Source organism: Chiloscyllium punctatum, chromosome 29 (assembly GCF_047496795.1).
Source record: "Chiloscyllium punctatum isolate Juve2018m chromosome 29, sChiPun1.3, whole genome shotgun sequence".
Taxonomy (NCBI): domain Eukaryota; kingdom Metazoa; phylum Chordata; class Chondrichthyes; order Orectolobiformes; family Hemiscylliidae; genus Chiloscyllium; species Chiloscyllium punctatum.
In genome coordinates, this window is record NC_092767.1 from 58648253 (window position 1) to 58665825 (window position 17573).

The 17573-nt window shown below is 43.5% G+C and overlaps 1 protein-coding gene across 2 annotated transcripts in view; it reads left to right on the top strand.

The window, feature by feature from the left end:
• LOC140454437 (complement C1s subcomponent-like) overlaps window positions 1-7037 on the top strand; it is a 35696-nt gene extending 28659 nt beyond the window's left edge. For both annotated transcript variants that reach the window (XM_072549169.1, XM_072549168.1), the window contains 2 exons: window positions 4849-4926; window positions 5988-7037. In XM_072549169.1, coding sequence (XP_072405270.1) covers window positions 4849-4926; window positions 5988-6766 — 857 coding nt within the window. In that variant the 3' untranslated portion in view covers window positions 6767-7037. The remainder of the gene's footprint in view (window positions 1-4848; window positions 4927-5987) is intronic.
• The last annotated feature ends 10536 nt before the right edge of the window (window positions 7038-17573 follow it).

The following is a 17573-nucleotide window of genomic DNA, read 5'->3' on the forward strand; positions in this document are numbered from 1 at the left end:
TAAGGCTGAGAAAGATAAATTCTTCATCAGCAGGGGAATCAAGGGTTACAGGGAATGAACAGGAAAATGGATGTGAGGTTTATCTAATTAGCAAAGATCTCATTGAATGGCTTAGCAGGATCTCAGGGCCAAATGGTCTAGTCCTGTTCCTATTTTTCATGGTCTTATGTGTAGCAGTTAATATTGATGTCAGGATTTCTGGAATGACCCCTTTTACAAGCAGCAAGCTCCAGATCCCCAGTAAAGTTAGAGTAAGAGGCCCATTTAAGACCGAGATGAGGAGGAATTTTTCCTCTCCGAGGGTAGTGAATCTACACAACTCTTTACTGCAGAAGGCTGTTGAGGTCGAGTCATTAAGGTACATTCAAGATGAAGATACAATCAAATACATTTTGCAACTCAGAACTGGGCATCCCTTATGGATAGTGGGCCATTAGTAGCAGTAGAATTGAATCCAATTACAATTGGTAATTTCACGGTGAAGCATATTTCCTTCTCTACGATTACCGTAGGGTCAGGCGAATGACCCAGCTGCAATGAAGAATGCAAGAGGGCATGCCAGGGTCAGCATGAGGTAGACCTGAAAGTGAGCTGAAATGATGTGAAGCTACAGCCAGATCTATTTTCATGCTGTACAGTGATAGCCAGGGTTAAGCAATCCCACATTCAACAGAATGGATCAAAGCTCTGCAGTCCTTCCATCTCCAATCGTGCATGTTGGTGGGCAATTAAACAACTTACTGGAAGGGAAAGAGGTTCTTTCAATATTGCCACATTCAATAGTGGGGGAGCCCAGCCCCTTAGTGCAAAAGGCAAGATTGAAGCACTTAAGCAACCTTCAGCCAGAAGTATCAAATAGATGATCCATATTGGCTCCTTCCTGAGGTGCCTGTCATCACGGGTGCCAATCGTCAGACAAATTGCTTCATTTCACATGATATCAACAAATGGCTGAAGGCACTGGATTCTGCAAAGGTCACGAGCATTGACAACATTCCACAAATAATACTGAATATTTGTGCTCCAGATCTAGCCACACCTCAAGGTGTGCTGTCCTTGTAGAACTACAACATTGGAACCTACCAAATAATGTGGAAAGTTGCCTCTGTCTGTCCTTCTCCCAAAGGTGAGAACAAATTGAATCCATTATCTAAAGGTTCCAGTCGAAGTGTGTTACAATACACCTCACTTGTCCAGAGGAGTGCAGGTCTGGAAGCTTAACATCATCCCAGAGAAAACATGCATCCCATCCATCAATTTAAACATCAACTTCCTCCACCACTACTGCACATAGTAGCAGTGTGTACAGTCTACAAGATTAACCACAACAGCTCATAATCATCTTTCAACAGCACCTTCCAAACCTATAACTGCCAGGAAGGACAAGGACAGCAACTGCATGAAAACATCACCACCTGCTCATTCCCCTCCAGGACACTCATCATCCTGACTTGGAAATCCATCACTTGTCCTTCACTGTCACTGGATCCAAATCCTAGAACTCCCTCACTAAAAGCCCGACGTCAGTCAGCAACAGTCACAGAGCCAGCATTGATGTGAAGTGGATGGGGACGCGGGACTGGGACATCATAACTATTACAGAAACGTGACTGAGGGAGGGACAGGACTGGAAACTCAAAGTTCAGGGGTATCGATGATATAGAAAAGATAGAAGGGGAGGGAAGAGAGGAGGGGGAGTGGCATTTTTGATTAAGGAAAATGTCATGGCAGTATTTAGAGATGATATTCCCTGGAGGGTCTTCCAGTGAAGATACACAGAGGGAGCTGAGAAAAAAAAAAGTGTGATCACTTTGCTGGGATTGTACTATAGGATCCCCAATGGTCAGCAAGAAATTGAGAAGCAATTTTGTAGGGAGATCACAGATAGCTGTAAGAATAATAGAGTTGTAAGACCTGTGGGCTCACCCATCTCTGGACTCATAGCAGATGCAATGGTGCAAAGATTGCAACAAACAGCCCTACCACAAATCCAACCCAAACTCTGGATCAGGTATGGAGATGACACATTTGTCATCATTAAGAGAACAGCAATCGAGAACACACACCAGATTATGAACACCATACTCACAGGGATTTATGAGAGAGGAGGAAACCAACAATCAACTCCCATTCCTGGCTATGATGGTCCAAAGAACACAGAAAAGTGAATGCACCACAAAAGTGTATAGGAAAGCTGCACACACTGACCAGGTGCTGAACTACAACAGCAAGCAGCCAAACACAGACAAGAGAAGCTGCATTAGCAACCTGTTCAAATGGGCAGCAACACACTGTAGCACTCCTGACCTTCAAAGGGAAGATGAAGAACACTTCTATGGATTATTTGCCATGAACAGATCTCCCCACAACTTCATCGGCAGATGCCTAAGAAACAACATGACAAGGACATACCATGACTTAACTCACTAATCACACTACCCGACATGAAAAATGTCTTGGAATTGACAGCCAGACTTCTCCGACCATCAGATTCATGACAGCCCATAAACTGACAACCCACGCTCAGACAACTCATCAGGACAAAGTACCCATCATATGCAAGACAAATGTAATTTACAAGATTCCATACAAAGACCACACAAAACATATATAGGACAAACAGGCAGACAACTAACAATCCGCATCCACAAACACCAACTAGCCACTAAACGCCATGACTAGCTGTCCCTATTAGCCACACACACACAGATGACAGGGACCACAAATTCAACTGGGACAACACAACGATCACAGGACAAGCTAAACATAGGACAGCCAAAGAATTTCTAGAAGTATGACACTCAGCCACGGAATCCGTCAACAAGCACATTGACCTGGACCCAATATACCAGCCACTACAATGAACAACTGGAACCGGCAACCGGAAGCAGCAGGAACAAAACCAAATAAATTCCAGAAGATGCAGTACAGCAGCACTTCTCAGGAGGCTTCAAAGCACTGAAGGTGTCACCTAAACAGGGGACAAAACATCTGTAAATCAACTTCCCAGCTTGACAAACATACCCACAACCATAACAACCAGCATCCGAGCTACAACTCTTTCCATTAACCTTGAAGAGTTGCAATAGTAGAGGATTCTAATTTTCCAAACATAGACTGAGACTGCCATAGTGTTGAAGGCTTGAATGTGTTGGAATTAGTTAAGTGTGTTCAAGAAACCTTTCTCAACCAATATGTAAATGGACCTGCTGGAGAATAGTCGACATTTTTTGGAAAATAAAGTAGAGCAAGAGACTGAGGTGTGAGTGGAGGATCACTTTGAAGCTGCTGGTTACCCCCATTTCAGAACTGGAGCTGCGGGTGAGCTCACTGTTGGGCTCTCGCAATGCTGAGATCATCTTTCCAGCGCGCTCAGTGTGGTACTCAAATCACATCAGATAAAGACTGCAGAAGGGGGATAAGTGACAACCAGGCAGAGTTAAAGAAGGCAGCTAGTGCAGGAGACCCTGCGGCCAATTCCCTCTCGAAGATTTATACCATTTTGTATACTGTTGGGGGTGGGAGCACAGTCATCTCAGGGGATACCCAGTGAGAGCCAGTTCCATGGAACCACAGGGAGCATTGCTGTGTAAGACAGGAGGGTTGTATTGATAAGTATTTTGTGATAATGATAGATGATTAGTAAGGGGAAAAACAGGCATTTCTGAGGCAGTTAAAGAGATTCAAAGTTGGTGTGTGGTGCTGAAGTCAAAGATATCATGGAGAGGCTGCAGGGCATTCTGAAGGAGGAGGGTGAGCAACCAATGGTCATCATATATATTGGTACCAATGACATTAGTAAGAAAAAGGAGTGAGGTTGTACAAGCTGACTACAGAAAATTGATTGATCAGATGAATAAATGGACTGAATAAATGTTGTAGTGGGGAAGGATTCAGATTTTTGGGACATTGGGACAGGCTTTCTGAAAGGTGGAACCAATACAAATGGGACCAGCTGCATCGGAACACAAATGGGACCAAACTGTTTGAAGGGACTGTTTGCTCATGCTGTTGTTAGAGTTTAGACTAGAATGGAAGGGTTGGAAACCTGAACAGAGGAGGAGAAAACATAATATACTGGGGATAGTATTAGATCCAAAGATGGGGCATATAAAATTGTCAGAAAAAGCAGCAATTGTCAGAAAGAGCTGGCAAGAATCAGTTTATGCTAAGCACCACAGTGCACTACATGCAGGATCACAGAGCCAAAAAAATCTATAGCATGGAAAATGGCCCTTCAACCCGTTGTGTCCACACCAGTCAAAAACAACCACCAAGGTTGATTTGGTGGATTGGCTATGCTAAATTGTCCATTGTGTCCAGGGATGTGCAGGCTAGCTGAATTAGCCATGGGAAATGCGGGGTTACAGAGATAGTGTGAGTCTTGATGGGATGCTCTTCACATAGTCAGTATGAACTCAACGGGCTAAATGGTTGGCTTCCACACTGCAGGGATTCTATGATTCTACTCTAATCCTATTTTCCAGCAATTGGCCCATAGCGTTGTATGTGTGCAAATGTACATCTAAATACTTCTTAAATTTTATGAAAGTTTCTACCTCTGCCACCCTTAAAGGCCGTGAGTGCTTATAAGGCCAATTTAAGAAAATTGGAGAGTCCCCACAAACGGCAGCAACAGAACTCACAGTCAAAACTACAGCACTGCCTCCTCAGAAACTTGCTATAGGATAAGTAGAAGACAGTTACAGAATATGAATGGTGTGCATTAAAATCAAGAACTTCCACAATGACCAGGGGCAATGACCCCATGAGCCCATTTGGGAAAAAGGATGTAATTTTATGTAGCCTTCTCTCTAATACACAGCCTTACATTCTTCTCTCCACCAGCTGTCTTTGAATGCTCGGCTGATGCTGAATGGGTGGACGTTACGAGTCACCAGACGACCATGCCCAAGTGTAAACCAGGTAAATATTTAACAAAATACATTAAGAGAAAGACAACATGAAATCATTAAGTAATACCACCTACAAGGAGACCAGTCAGTCTGTCGTGCCTCTACTGGCTTGTATGTAGAAATTTTAAATTAAAAGCACTCCCCTCTGCCCTTTCCCCATTGCCCAACAAAGTATTTCCTCCTGCTACAGCTTCTTTTGCCAACATCATATATCTATTTGTCTATTTACCAAGCCTCCTGCTACAGAGACATTACTTTCTTGATTTTCAAAATCCAACAGTCTTGAACACTAGAATTAAATCTTCCCTTTGCCTTCTCAGCTCTAGGGAGAACAATTCCGGCTTATCCAATCTCTCAGCAGTAACTATAAGTTTATTGTCCTTGACACCAATCTGCCCAGGTGAAGGTGAGGACTACAGATGCTGGAGGTTAGAGTCAAGAGTGTGGTGCTGGAAAAGCACAGCAGGTCAAGCAGCATCTGAGGAGCAGGAAAATTGATGTTTCAGGCAAAAGCCCTTCATCAAGAAGGACTTTTGCACAAAACATCGATTTTCCTGCTCCTCAGATGCAGCCTGACCTGCTATGCATTTCCAGCACCACACCCGACACCAATCTGCTCAATCTGTTTCCATACCATCTCGGAGAGTTTCATACCCTTTTGATCATAGCACCCAGGATGAGACATCATTCTCCAGCTAGGATCTTAGCAATAACTTCAGAACAGGTTATCAAGTCTTTCAGGGCTCCTTGCCTCTCAGAGAGTTCAGCAGAGATTTTGCCTGGTCATCACATCCCATTAAATGGGGATGGTTTTTTAAAATGGGCAAAACTGTAGACGTTGTTTCAAATCTCTTGCAACTGCAGTTTCTTTGTTTTATTTTACAGTAGATATTCTTTGGTTCCATTTTGATTCAACACACAGAGGGGATTGTAGTGCGGCTCTTAATTTGACACCATCTGACTGTGTGCTGTCCCCAAATCAAACATCTGTCAGGGCTTTGGTTTTGGGTAATTAATATTTGCAAGTCTTGCATTTGAGAGGATTATGCTCTGATTTTCATCCCTTCACAGTTTGTGGGATGAGCCGACTCTCCTCTAAACCTGGGCGCATCTTCGGTGGCAGACCAGCTGGGTTGGGCGATTTTCCCTGGCAGCTGCGTTTGATCATTGGTGGATCTGCATATGGGGGTGGAGCCCTGATATCCGATGGTTGGGTGCTGACGGCTGCTCATCTCTTTGACAATTCGCATCAGGTGAATATCCATGGTGGGATTGTTGACATGAGACATAGGTCACGAGAAAATCAACTCCCTGTGGAAGAGGTCATTGTGCACCCAGACTATAGGAAACAAGTCAAAGAAGCACAACCCAACTTTGATCATGACATTGCCCTGATTAAACTCAAGCAGAAGGTCAAACTTGGAGAAAACTTGTCCTCTGTGTGCCTGCCTAACCCAAAAAAGGCTTCATCACTGCAGCATGGCAAACTGGGCTACATTTCAGGGTGGGGAAGGACGGAAAGACATCAGAAGGCTGTCTTCCTGCAGTATGCTGAGATACCTATCGCAAGCATGGACCACTGCACGGATTCAAACTATGAAGAACCAATGCCAGTTTTCACCTCCAACATGATCTGTGCTGGAAAAAGTGGTGTGGACTCCTGCCAGGGTGACAGTGGGGGACCCTTTGTGTTCAAGGAGGCTCAGGATCAGAATCGTTATGTGACCAGGGGCATTGTGTCTTTTGGACCCAAGAATTGTGGCATTAATGGGGTGTATACTGATGTGGAGAAGTATCTGGACTGGATTGAGACAACCATAAAGAAATACGAAAGCAACGAGGAGAACTGAATTAATCTATTTTGCCGTCAATCACAAGAAAGTGTAATGGTGAATTTGCATATTTCCCTCTTTCTCACCATTTCCCTTTCTGTCTCTTTGTGTTCCTCTTTTTGTCCTTCTGGGAAACAAGATGTTTTGTGGAGGTTATACCCTTCTTCCTATTTCTCAGTCTCTTTCTCACACTATCTCTGTCTTCAAATCTCTCTCTCTTTCACTTTCCATATGTGAAGTTAATTGAAATGAAATAGTTCTGCTTCCCATTTAAAATGATGACACCCCATTCTTGTGTGTGCATGTTTTATTTGTTTAAGGTTTAAGAAACAGAGAGTAAATGAGATAGGGAGAAAGAGGGGTAGAGGGACATAAAGAATAAGACAGAGAAATGGGTAGACATATAAAGAGAGGGATAGAGATATATAGAGAGGAGGATATAGAGGAACAAATGGATACACAAATTCACACAAAGATATACAAACACATCTAGCTAGAGACATATTTGGAAGGCAAAACAGAGAATGAGAGAGACACAGTTATATACAGACAGAAAGAGAAAGATGCACATGCAAGCAAGTGGAGAGAAATAGAAATTTAGGGAGAAAAATATGGGCTTTCAAAATGGAAAAGAGTGTCTTAGCAATGTCCTGAATTTGAGGTCAGAAACTTTTCTCAGAATCAAACGTAAAAAGGCTAGCTCAATCTCGGACTGTTACCAGGGATAGATTCAGTACCCAAGGAATAGAGAAGTGAATAAAAACAATAAATTAAATCTTATTAACATCTAATTGGATGAAATTTCTGCTCATCCAGAACTGAATGTTTGATAAGTTGTCTTAAAATTAACAAATTTGGAGCAGTCAAGAGAGATGTTGGTGAGGTTATCTGCATACATGAGAAAACTAACACTGTGCCTCAGGTTACATTGGTTCCAGTTGGGGCAGAAAGATTTTTAGGTTGTAAGTAACTATGAGTAATAGTTTAGAATGGAGCCAAGTGACAGTAGTCCCACCCAACTGGACACCAGAGGAGAGGTACTGGAGGAGGATTGTGTAATTGACTGGAGCAAAAGCTGCAGATGAATTGAGAAACACAGGAGGGAAGGTTTACCACCCCATAGGATATTTACCATAGGATGTCAGTTATGACTTTGGTAAGAATTATTTCTGTGTCTGCCAAACCTGATTGGATGAATTCAAGAACAGAGCTCCAAGAAAGACAGTAATGGATTTGGAAGGGATAATATGCTGAAGAACATTGGAGAAGAATGCGAGATTGGATGTGGATGAACAGAGCTCAAGGATTGATTTTTTTTAAGAAAAGAGATGATGATGGTAGATTTAAAGGAGAGACTGGCAACACTGGAAGAGAGAAATCTATTTATTACAACAGCTAAAATTGGCGACCCAGGAGGAAAAGATGGGTGATCAGCAATTTAGTGGGAAGAGGAGCAAGAGGAGAAGAATAGTTCATTTGAACAAACAGAGCATGAGAGGACACAACAAAGATGTGAGTTTGGAAATAGGACAAGGAAGAAAAATAAAATACTAGGCCATTGAGGCTAGTGGCAGGATGGGTGTGGCAGAGATGACATTAATTGTTGCACTCTCCATGGCAATGCTTCTATACCCAGAGTCCTATTCCAAAACAATCAGCGTAGAGTATAAATTCTGGTTTCCATTTTAGTTTTATATCTTGCAAATTGTCCTCATAGGTGCAAGGTGAAAACTTTCAACAAAACATATTTTTTCGGTAATATCCATGTTCTGCACTACCAATGAGTTCAAAATGAATTATATATTTGTTTCCAGTTACAGATATACAAAGTATTATTGAGGTGCAGAAGGGAATTGTGAATGGAGAAAGGCGTGAATATTTGAGCACAGATGCCTTTATCTGTGACTGAAACACAGAGTAGTGTGAGATGACAAGGAGAACCAACACGGATTGGGAGGTTTACATGGAGTGAGAGATTCAGGGAAGATTAGAGAATAGGGACCTTTATAATAAGAGGTATTTGGAGAATGAAGAGTGAGAAAAAGAGCGGAGGAGAGTGGAACAAGGCAAGATGCTGAAAGGAGCATAAAGTGCAAGAGGATTAGACAGTTAAGCCAAGGTGTGATCATAGAATCATATAGTACAGAAGAGGTCCTTCAGTCTATTAAGACTCATCAACAAAAACTACTCGAAATTTACATGAGTCCCATTTTCCTGCAGCTAGTCCATAACCTTGAGTATTCTGATAATTTAAGTGGTTATCCAAATATTCTTTAAAGATTGTGAGGTTTTCTTCCTCAACTATCCTCCGAGATAGTACATTCCACATTTCCACACCAGATGATAAATCTTTTCTTCAAATCCCCTCTAAATGGCCCCTTGTTACTGCCCCTTCAACAAAGGGGAACAGTTACTTACTATCCACCCTGTCCATGTCGCTCATAGTATGATTCAACTGAGTCAGGTTCTCTCTCAGCTTTCTCTGCTCCAAATAAAACAACCCATTTTAACCAATTGAACTGCTCCATTCCAGGCCACAACCTGATGAATCTCTTCTGCAGCCCCAAGTGCAATTACTTCCTTCCTATCGTGACCAGAACTGCATGCAGCATTCCAGCTGTGACCTAGGGGAAGTCTTATACAACTCCAGCATAACCTCCTTCCTCTGATAATCTATGCCCTGACTGATAAACGCAAGTTTCCCATATAGAATCATAGAGAGGTAGAGCACAGAAACAGACCCTTTGGTCCAACGCATCCATTTCGACCAGATATCCCAACCCAATCTTGTCCCATTTGCCAGCACTTGGCCCACATCCTTCTAAACCCTTCCTATTCAAATACCCATCTGGATGCCTTTTAAATGCTACAATGTATCAGCCTCCATCAGTTCCTCTTGCAGATCATTTCATACATGAACCATCCTCTGCGTCAAATAGTTGAGCCTTAGGTCCCTTTTATATCTTTCCCCTCTCACCCTAAATGTATGTCCTCTAGTTCTGGACTCCCCCATTCCAGGGAAAAGACTTGGTCTATTTATCCTATCCATGATCCTCATGATTTTATAAACCTCTATAAGGTCACCCTTCGGCCTCTGATGCTCCAAGGAAAACAGTCTCAGTCTCATCCTCTTCCGAGAGCTCAAAACCTCCATCCCTGGCAACATCCTTGTAAATGTTTTCTGAACGCTTTCAAGATTCACAACATCCTTCCAATAAGAAGGAGACCAGAACTGCATGCGATATTCCAAAAGTGGCCTAACCAACATCCTGTACAGCTACAACATAACCTCCCAACACCTATACTCAATGCTCTGACCAATAAAAGAAAAGCATACCAAACACCTTCTTCACAGTCCTATCTACCTGTGACTCTACTTTCAAGGAACTATAAACCTGCATTCCAAGGTCTTTTTTATTCAGCAATATTCCCTAGGACCTTACCATTAAATGTTTAAGCCCTGCTAAGATTTGCTTTTCCACAATGCAGCACCTCACATTTTTCTAAATTAAACCCCATCTGCCACTCCTCAGCCTAATGACCCATCTGATAAAGTTCCCATTGTACTTTGAGGTAATCTTCTTTGCCATCCACTACACCTCCAATTTTGGTATCATCTGCAAACTTACTAACTATATCTCCCATGTTCACATTCAAATCATTTCTATAAATGACGGCACCGATCCTTGTGGCACTCCACTGGTCACAGGTGTCCAGTCCGAAAGGCAACCTCCCACAACCACCCTTTGTCTTCTTAATTACCCTATTAACACGACCTGTTGCCTTCAGGGATCTGTAAACAAGCATCCCCTGATCCTTCAGTTGCTCTGAGCTTTCTAGTATCCCACCATTCATGTAGTTCTCCCTTAGCTTGTTATTTCTTCATAACTGTATCACTTAGCAGGGTTAAGCTCAATATGATGATTTTTTTTTGATTATTTTATTGTCATGTATATTTTATAGTGAGGAATATAGTAAAATATTTTCACTGTCGCCACAATCCGACACCATTTTAAAATTGTTTCAGAATTACGAAGAGATAAAAATAAAGGCTATAGCTGAAAGTGCATCTATCCTCAGCCTGCTCATTGTCAACAAAGCCTGCACCCCAATCATTCCCCCACCACCTCACTGCTACCTACACCGGACCCAAATGATGTCAAGGTTGCCACTCTCCAGGCACTATCTTTCATTGGTAGGCCAACTCTTCTCCTGCCTTACTACTACATGCACGAACCCACAAACATTGGACTCTCGTCTCTTGCTACTGGGCCCACCTCATCAATGTAAACATGATGGGCATTCTGCAACTACTTTACCGTAATCAGCACCAGACCCAACCAATAAAAATGTTGCCAATCCTCCGGCGCCATCTCTCACCACTGGGCCTACCTCACTGATGTCGTCTCCACCAATAAAACAGCCGCTGATTCCAATGCCAGTTCCTGCGCTTGCCCCAGAAAAGTAAGCGCCTCACTCAAGTCCACATTGGACTCAGTTGGGGATCACTTGCCACCTCCAAGAGGTGAGTGAAAGATTTAAAAAAAACACAAGAAAAGAGAAAAGAACAGAAACAAAAAGAAAGACCGAATGAGCCTTGGGCTCAAGAGCCTTACTCCACCATCAGTTCAAGAGTGTTCAAGCTCCAGGGCTCAGAAGCCTGAACACAGCGCTGCTTACTCTGCTGCCATGTTGACCAGAAGTTTGCCATTGATCTGCCAATGAGACCAATCCATTTATGTCTCCCTGTAATCTAAGACCTTTCTCCTTAGTGCCACCAACCTGAGCAATCTTCATGTCATCTACAAACTTACTTACCATCCCATCCCTATATTCTTCAATATCTATATCACAAACGATAAGAGATCTAGTACTAATCACTGTGGCATGCCACGGGACAGGAGCACCCAGAAACACAAATAGCTTCTTCCCACAACCTTCTGCCTTCCTGATACCAAGGTCATAGATGTTTTAGAGTGGGCACATGATATTTTTAAAGGAGATGGTAGGCAGCCAGAGATCGTTGTCCATATTGGTACTAACAACATCGGCAGAAACAGAGATGATGTCCTGCAAATGGAATTTAGGGAGTTGGGTAAGAAGTTGAAAAGCAGATCTCTAGGGTTGTAATCTCAGGATTACTCCCTGTGCCATGTGTGAGTGAGGCCAAAAATAGGAAGATAACATAATTGAATGCAGGGGCTAAAGGACTGGTGTAGGATGGGTGGCTTCAGATATCTAGATGATTGGGATTACTTCCAGGCCAAGCAGGATCTGTATAACAAAAATAGAAATTGCTGGAAAAGCTCAGCACGTCTGGCCACTTATTTGAAGAGAAATCATAGTTAATATTTTGAATCCAATGACCTTTCCTCAGAACTGATGGTAGCTTGGAAAATGTTGGTTTTATGCAGGAGATAGGGTGGGTAGAGGGATAAGGAGTAAACAATAGACGGGGATAGTGCCCAAAGAGAGAGAAAAACAGTTGGACAGACAAAGGAGTGGATAACAATCCTGGCTAGGGGGATGACTAGCTGTTAGTCGAGACTGTTTGTGGCTAACAATGGGTTGTGTGTAATAGCAGAATATGTGATAACAAGGCCTGGTGTTTGGGGTTGGGGTAAGGACATAGGAGAGTTCATGCTCTAAAGTTATTAAACTCAATATTGCATTCAGAATGCTGCAGGGTCCCCAACTGGAAAATGAGGTGATTTTCCTGCAGTTTATGCTGAGCTTTGTTGGAGCACTGCAGCAAGGCTGAGGGAGAGAGATTGGCCAGGAAACAGGGTGGTGTGTTGAACTGACAGGCAACTGGAAGCTCAGGGTCATTTTTGTGGGTAGAATGTTGGTGTTCTGTGGAGGCATCACCCAGTTTACCCTTTGTTTCCCCAATGTAATGAAGTCCACATTGTGTGGACAAGCTGTGTGAAGTGCAGGTAAAACGTTGCTTCACCTGGAAAGTATATTGGATACTGAGGATGGAGGAGGTAAATGGGCAGGTGTTACACCTTCAGAAGTTGCAGGAGAAGGTACCAAGGAGCTGTGGGAGGAGTGCGGGTAGGTGGGTATTGGTAGTGAAGCAAGAGTGGACCAGGATGTCCTGGAGGGAACAGACCCCCACAGAAGACAGACAAGCGAGGGGACGGGAACATATACCTGATGGTGGCACCTCACTGGAGGTGGTGGAAATGACAGATAATGATCTTCTGGATGTGGCTGCTGGTGGGATGGTAGGTAAGAACAAGGGGAACCCTATCGCTGTTGTGGGAGGGAAGAGGTGAGGGCCAAAATGTGGGAGATGGGTTAGACCCAGTTGAAGGCCCTGTCAACAATGCTGCTGAGGAATCATCAGCTGAGAAAGAAGATTAACATTCTGGAGGCTCCCTTGTCGAAGTTGGCCTCATTGGAATATGTGTGTCGGAGAGACAGAAGAATTGAGAGAATGGAATAGAGTCTTTCCAGGAAGCAGGGTGTGAGGATGTATAGTCCAAGTAACTATGGTAGTCAGTGGGTTTATAGTGGGCAGTCAAAACCAGAAATAGAAACAGAGATGTCGAGTAAGGGAAGGGAGGAGTCAAGGATGGGCCAGGTGAAAGTGAGGGCGATTTGGAAACGAGACGCGAAATTGATAAACCTTTCCATTTCTGGATGTGAGACGAAATCAGCACCGATGATATCACTGATATATTAGAGAAACAGTTGTTAGTGGGGGCCTGAAGAGGACTGGAACAAGGAATGTTCCATATACCCCACAAAGAGACAGGCATAACCAGGGCACATGTGGGTTACCATGGCCTCCCCTGTGACCTGAAGGAAATGAGAGGAGTTAAAAGAGACGTTGTTGAGGGTGAGGATGCGCTTGGCCAGGCGGAGGAGGATGGTGGTAGGTAAGGATGGTTCAGGCCTTTGCTCCAGGAGGAAGCAGAGAGCCTGAGACTATCGTGGTGGAGGATGGACGTGTAAAAGGATTGCACGGCCATGGTAAAGAGGAGGTGGCTGCAACCTGCAAACTGGAAATTCCAAAATGGACATAAAGCAATAGAGGAATTGTGGATGTATGCTGGCAAGGACTGGACCAGGGCAGAAAAAAACCCAGTCAAAGTCAGAAGAGATGAGTACCTTTAATGGATGAAGATGAACATGCTGTATCCTTTCTTTCCCACCTTGTCCCACCTTATCTACTTGTGTTGCCACTTTCAGGGAGCTATGGACTTGGATCACAAGATCCCTCTCCGTAAGGGAAGCCTACCCTGACAAACCTTGTCAAATGCTTTAGTAAAATCCATACAGACAATATCCACTGACCTACTCTCATCAATCATCTTTGTCACTTTCTCAAAAACACGATCAAATTTGTGAGACAAGACCTCCTTTGCATAAATCTTTGAGGAGAAAGTGAGGACTGCAGATGCTAGAGATCAGAGCTGAAAATGTGTTGCTGGAAAAGCGCAGCAAGTCAGGCAGCATCCAAGGAACAGGAGAACCGACATTTCGGGCATCAGCCCTTCCTGAAGAAGGGCTGATGCCCGAAACATTGATTCTCCTGTTCCTTGGATGCTGCCTGACCTGCTGCGCTTTTCCAGCAACACATTTTCAGCTCCTTTGCATAAAGCCAAGCTGACTATCCCCAGTAAGCCCATTCTTCTCCAAATGCACGTAGATCCTTTCCCTAAGAATCTTCTCCAAACGTTTCCCAACTACTGATGTAAGACATACCACCCTATAAATTCTTGGATTATCCCTGCTGTCCTTCTTAAATAAAGGAGAAGCATTGGCTAATCAGCAGTCTTCTGAGACCAGGCCTAGGCTAAAGAAGATACAAAACTCTCTGTCAAGGTCCCAGTAATCTCCTCCCTTGCATCCCTCAGTATCCTGAGACAGATCCCATCAGGCCCTGGTGACTTACCTACTTTAATGTTTTTCAGGACACCAACACCTCCACATTTTTAATATCAATGTGCCACAGAGTATTAACAAACTCCTGTCTAAACTTACCATCATCCATGTCCTTCTCTGTGGTGAATACTGATGTGAAGTACTCATTAAGGAGCTCACCCAACTTTGTCTGTGTTAGGGAGAGCTGTTCAAGATGAGTCTCAAGTCCCAGATTAGCAGCACATATCAACCTTTACTTGGAGTTCTTACCATGCAGCATGGACCATTCTGCCTTTTCCAGGTAAATACAGCATTTTTGTACATTTCTCATTACAAAACTTACATTGAGGTTATTGGTAGCCTCGTCCCCCTAATCTATACATCCAAACCTGTAAACAAACAATCAATGATGGACATCTCTATGGACAGCCCTATGGACATCCCATGATCTCCTGATGTTCACCAAGACGCCTTTATCATCTATCCTTGGACCCTTACAATGCATCCCACTAATTTATATTCCAATGCTGGCAGTTATATTTCTTCCTAGATGTTTGTCAGCTGCATCATCGCCAACAAATTAGACACTTGCTTATTTCAAAGGACTCGTCCAATTCCATCATTCATAGCATTCCCTACTATCCTTATTATAAGAGACACGAAAAGATACTAATTTCTGCTAATTGCTATAAAATTCGTAATATCAGTTCCAATGTAAAGTTGTCACTTACTGAATTAAGGAGAACCTCAAAGCCTTTTATTCATACATAAGAAGCAAGAAAGTAACTAGGGCGGCACGGTGGCACAGTGGTTAGCACTGCTGCCTCACAGCGTCAGAGACCAGGGTTCAATTCCCGCCTCAGGCGACTGACTGTGTGGAGTTTGCACGTTCTCCCCGTGTCTGCGTGGGTTTCCTCCGGGTGCTCCGGTTTCCTCCCACAGTCCAAAGATGTGCAGATCAGGTGAATTGGCCATGCTAAATTGCCCGTAGTGTTAGGTAAGGGGTAGATGTAGATGTAGGGGTATGGGTGGGTTACGCTTCGGCAGGGCGGTGTGGACTTGTTGGACCGAAGGGCCTGTTTCCACACTGTAAGTAATCTAATCTAATCTAATAAAGCATTGGTCCACTAAAAGATCAGGAAGGAAGGTTGTGTGTTGAACGTGAGAAAATGGGTGAGATTCTCAATGATTACTTCACATCAGTGTTCACTGAGGAGAGGGACATGATGAATGTTGAGATTAGAGATTGACATTTGTTTTCTCTGGATCACGTTGACATAAGGAGGGAGGATGTGTTGGGTAGGCTAAAGGACATTAAGGTGGACAAATTCCCAGGACCAGATGGGATCTATGGCAGGTTGCTGAGGGAGGTGAGAGAGCTGGGGCTCTGAAAGATATCTTTGTAGCATTCTTAAACACAGGTGAAGTTCCGGAGAACTGGGGAGTTGCTGATGTTGTCCTCCTGTTCAAAAAGGGTAGTAAGGATATTCCAGGTAACTGCAGACCAGTGAGTCTGACTTCAGATACTGAGGGATAGGATCTATTTATATTTGGAAGAGAATGTGCTTATTGGCGAGAGGCAACATGGTTTTGTGCTGGGGAGATCGTACCTTACCAAATTAATAGATTAGATTACTTACAGAGTGGAAACAGGCTCTTCGGCCCAACAAGTCACACTGACGCGCACCCACCCAGACCCATTCCCCTACATCTAACACTACATGCAATTTAGCATGGCAAATTCACCTAAACTGCACATTTTAGGACTGCAGGAGGAAACCAGAGCACCCAAAGGAAACCCATGCAGACACAGGGAGAACGTGCAAACTCCACACAGTCAATCGCCTAAGGCAGGAATTGAACCCGGATCTCTAGTATGTGAGGCAGCAGTGCTAACCACTGTGCCACCGTGCCACCCACAATCCAATTCCACTGTCTAAACCTATTGCTTAACTCCTAAGGATCTGTATCCCTCTGCTCCCTACCTACATGTGCATCTGTTACGCATCTATTAATTTGGTAAGATACGATCTCCCCGGCACAAAACCATGTTGCCTATCACCAATAAGCCCATTCTGTTCCAAATATAAATAGATCCTATCCCTCTGTACCTTCTCTAGCAACTTTCCAACCACTGAATTCAGCCTCACCTCCCCCCCACCCCCCCCCCCCCCACCCCCGCATGGCCTGCTGCAGACAGGGACTGTGATGTTTGGCATTTTAACCGATGGTATTACTTACAGAGTGGAAACAGGCCCTTCGGCCCAACAAGTCACACCGACGCGCACCCACCCAGACCCATTCCCCTACTATTAGGAATGAGAGGGTAAGTCGGGAAAGGGTAGGGTCCACTCAAGTACAAAGGACAGATGTTGTGTGTGGAGCCGGAGAGTTGGAGCAGCCCATGGCCAGATGTGACACAAAATGGCTGCCCACAATTACTATAACAGCTGTAATGTAGCTTTTTCTTCTTTTCTCTATTATGTAACTAAAGACTGTACTTAGGTATGCTGTCCCTAAGATGGTACTGTGAGTAGTGACTTATAAACTTTCACTGCATTCATTTGAGTACATGTGACAAGAAAGCTAATTCAATTCGATTATAGAAAACGTTATATGGCTAAATGTACTGTCCCTACTCTAAGTATTTCTACACTAACTTTTTTTAACTTAAAAAGACAACATCTACTCAAATTCCATTTATAAGACTGAAATTCAATCACTTTCACAACTCAAGAAACATTTTTAAATTCCGAACGTTTTACAAGATATAAGCTCCCACTGTTTATTTTCTCGCAGTCAAGCTGGTGCCCTTTAGGGGTTATCTGTTTTTCTCCTTTTGTTATTCAATCCCTCTTGCTGACGGGATTGTGGCTCCTCTCCACCACCTTTGTTTGAAAGAATTTAGCCAAATTTCTGAATGTTTAGTTGTAGATTGTATTTTTTAATT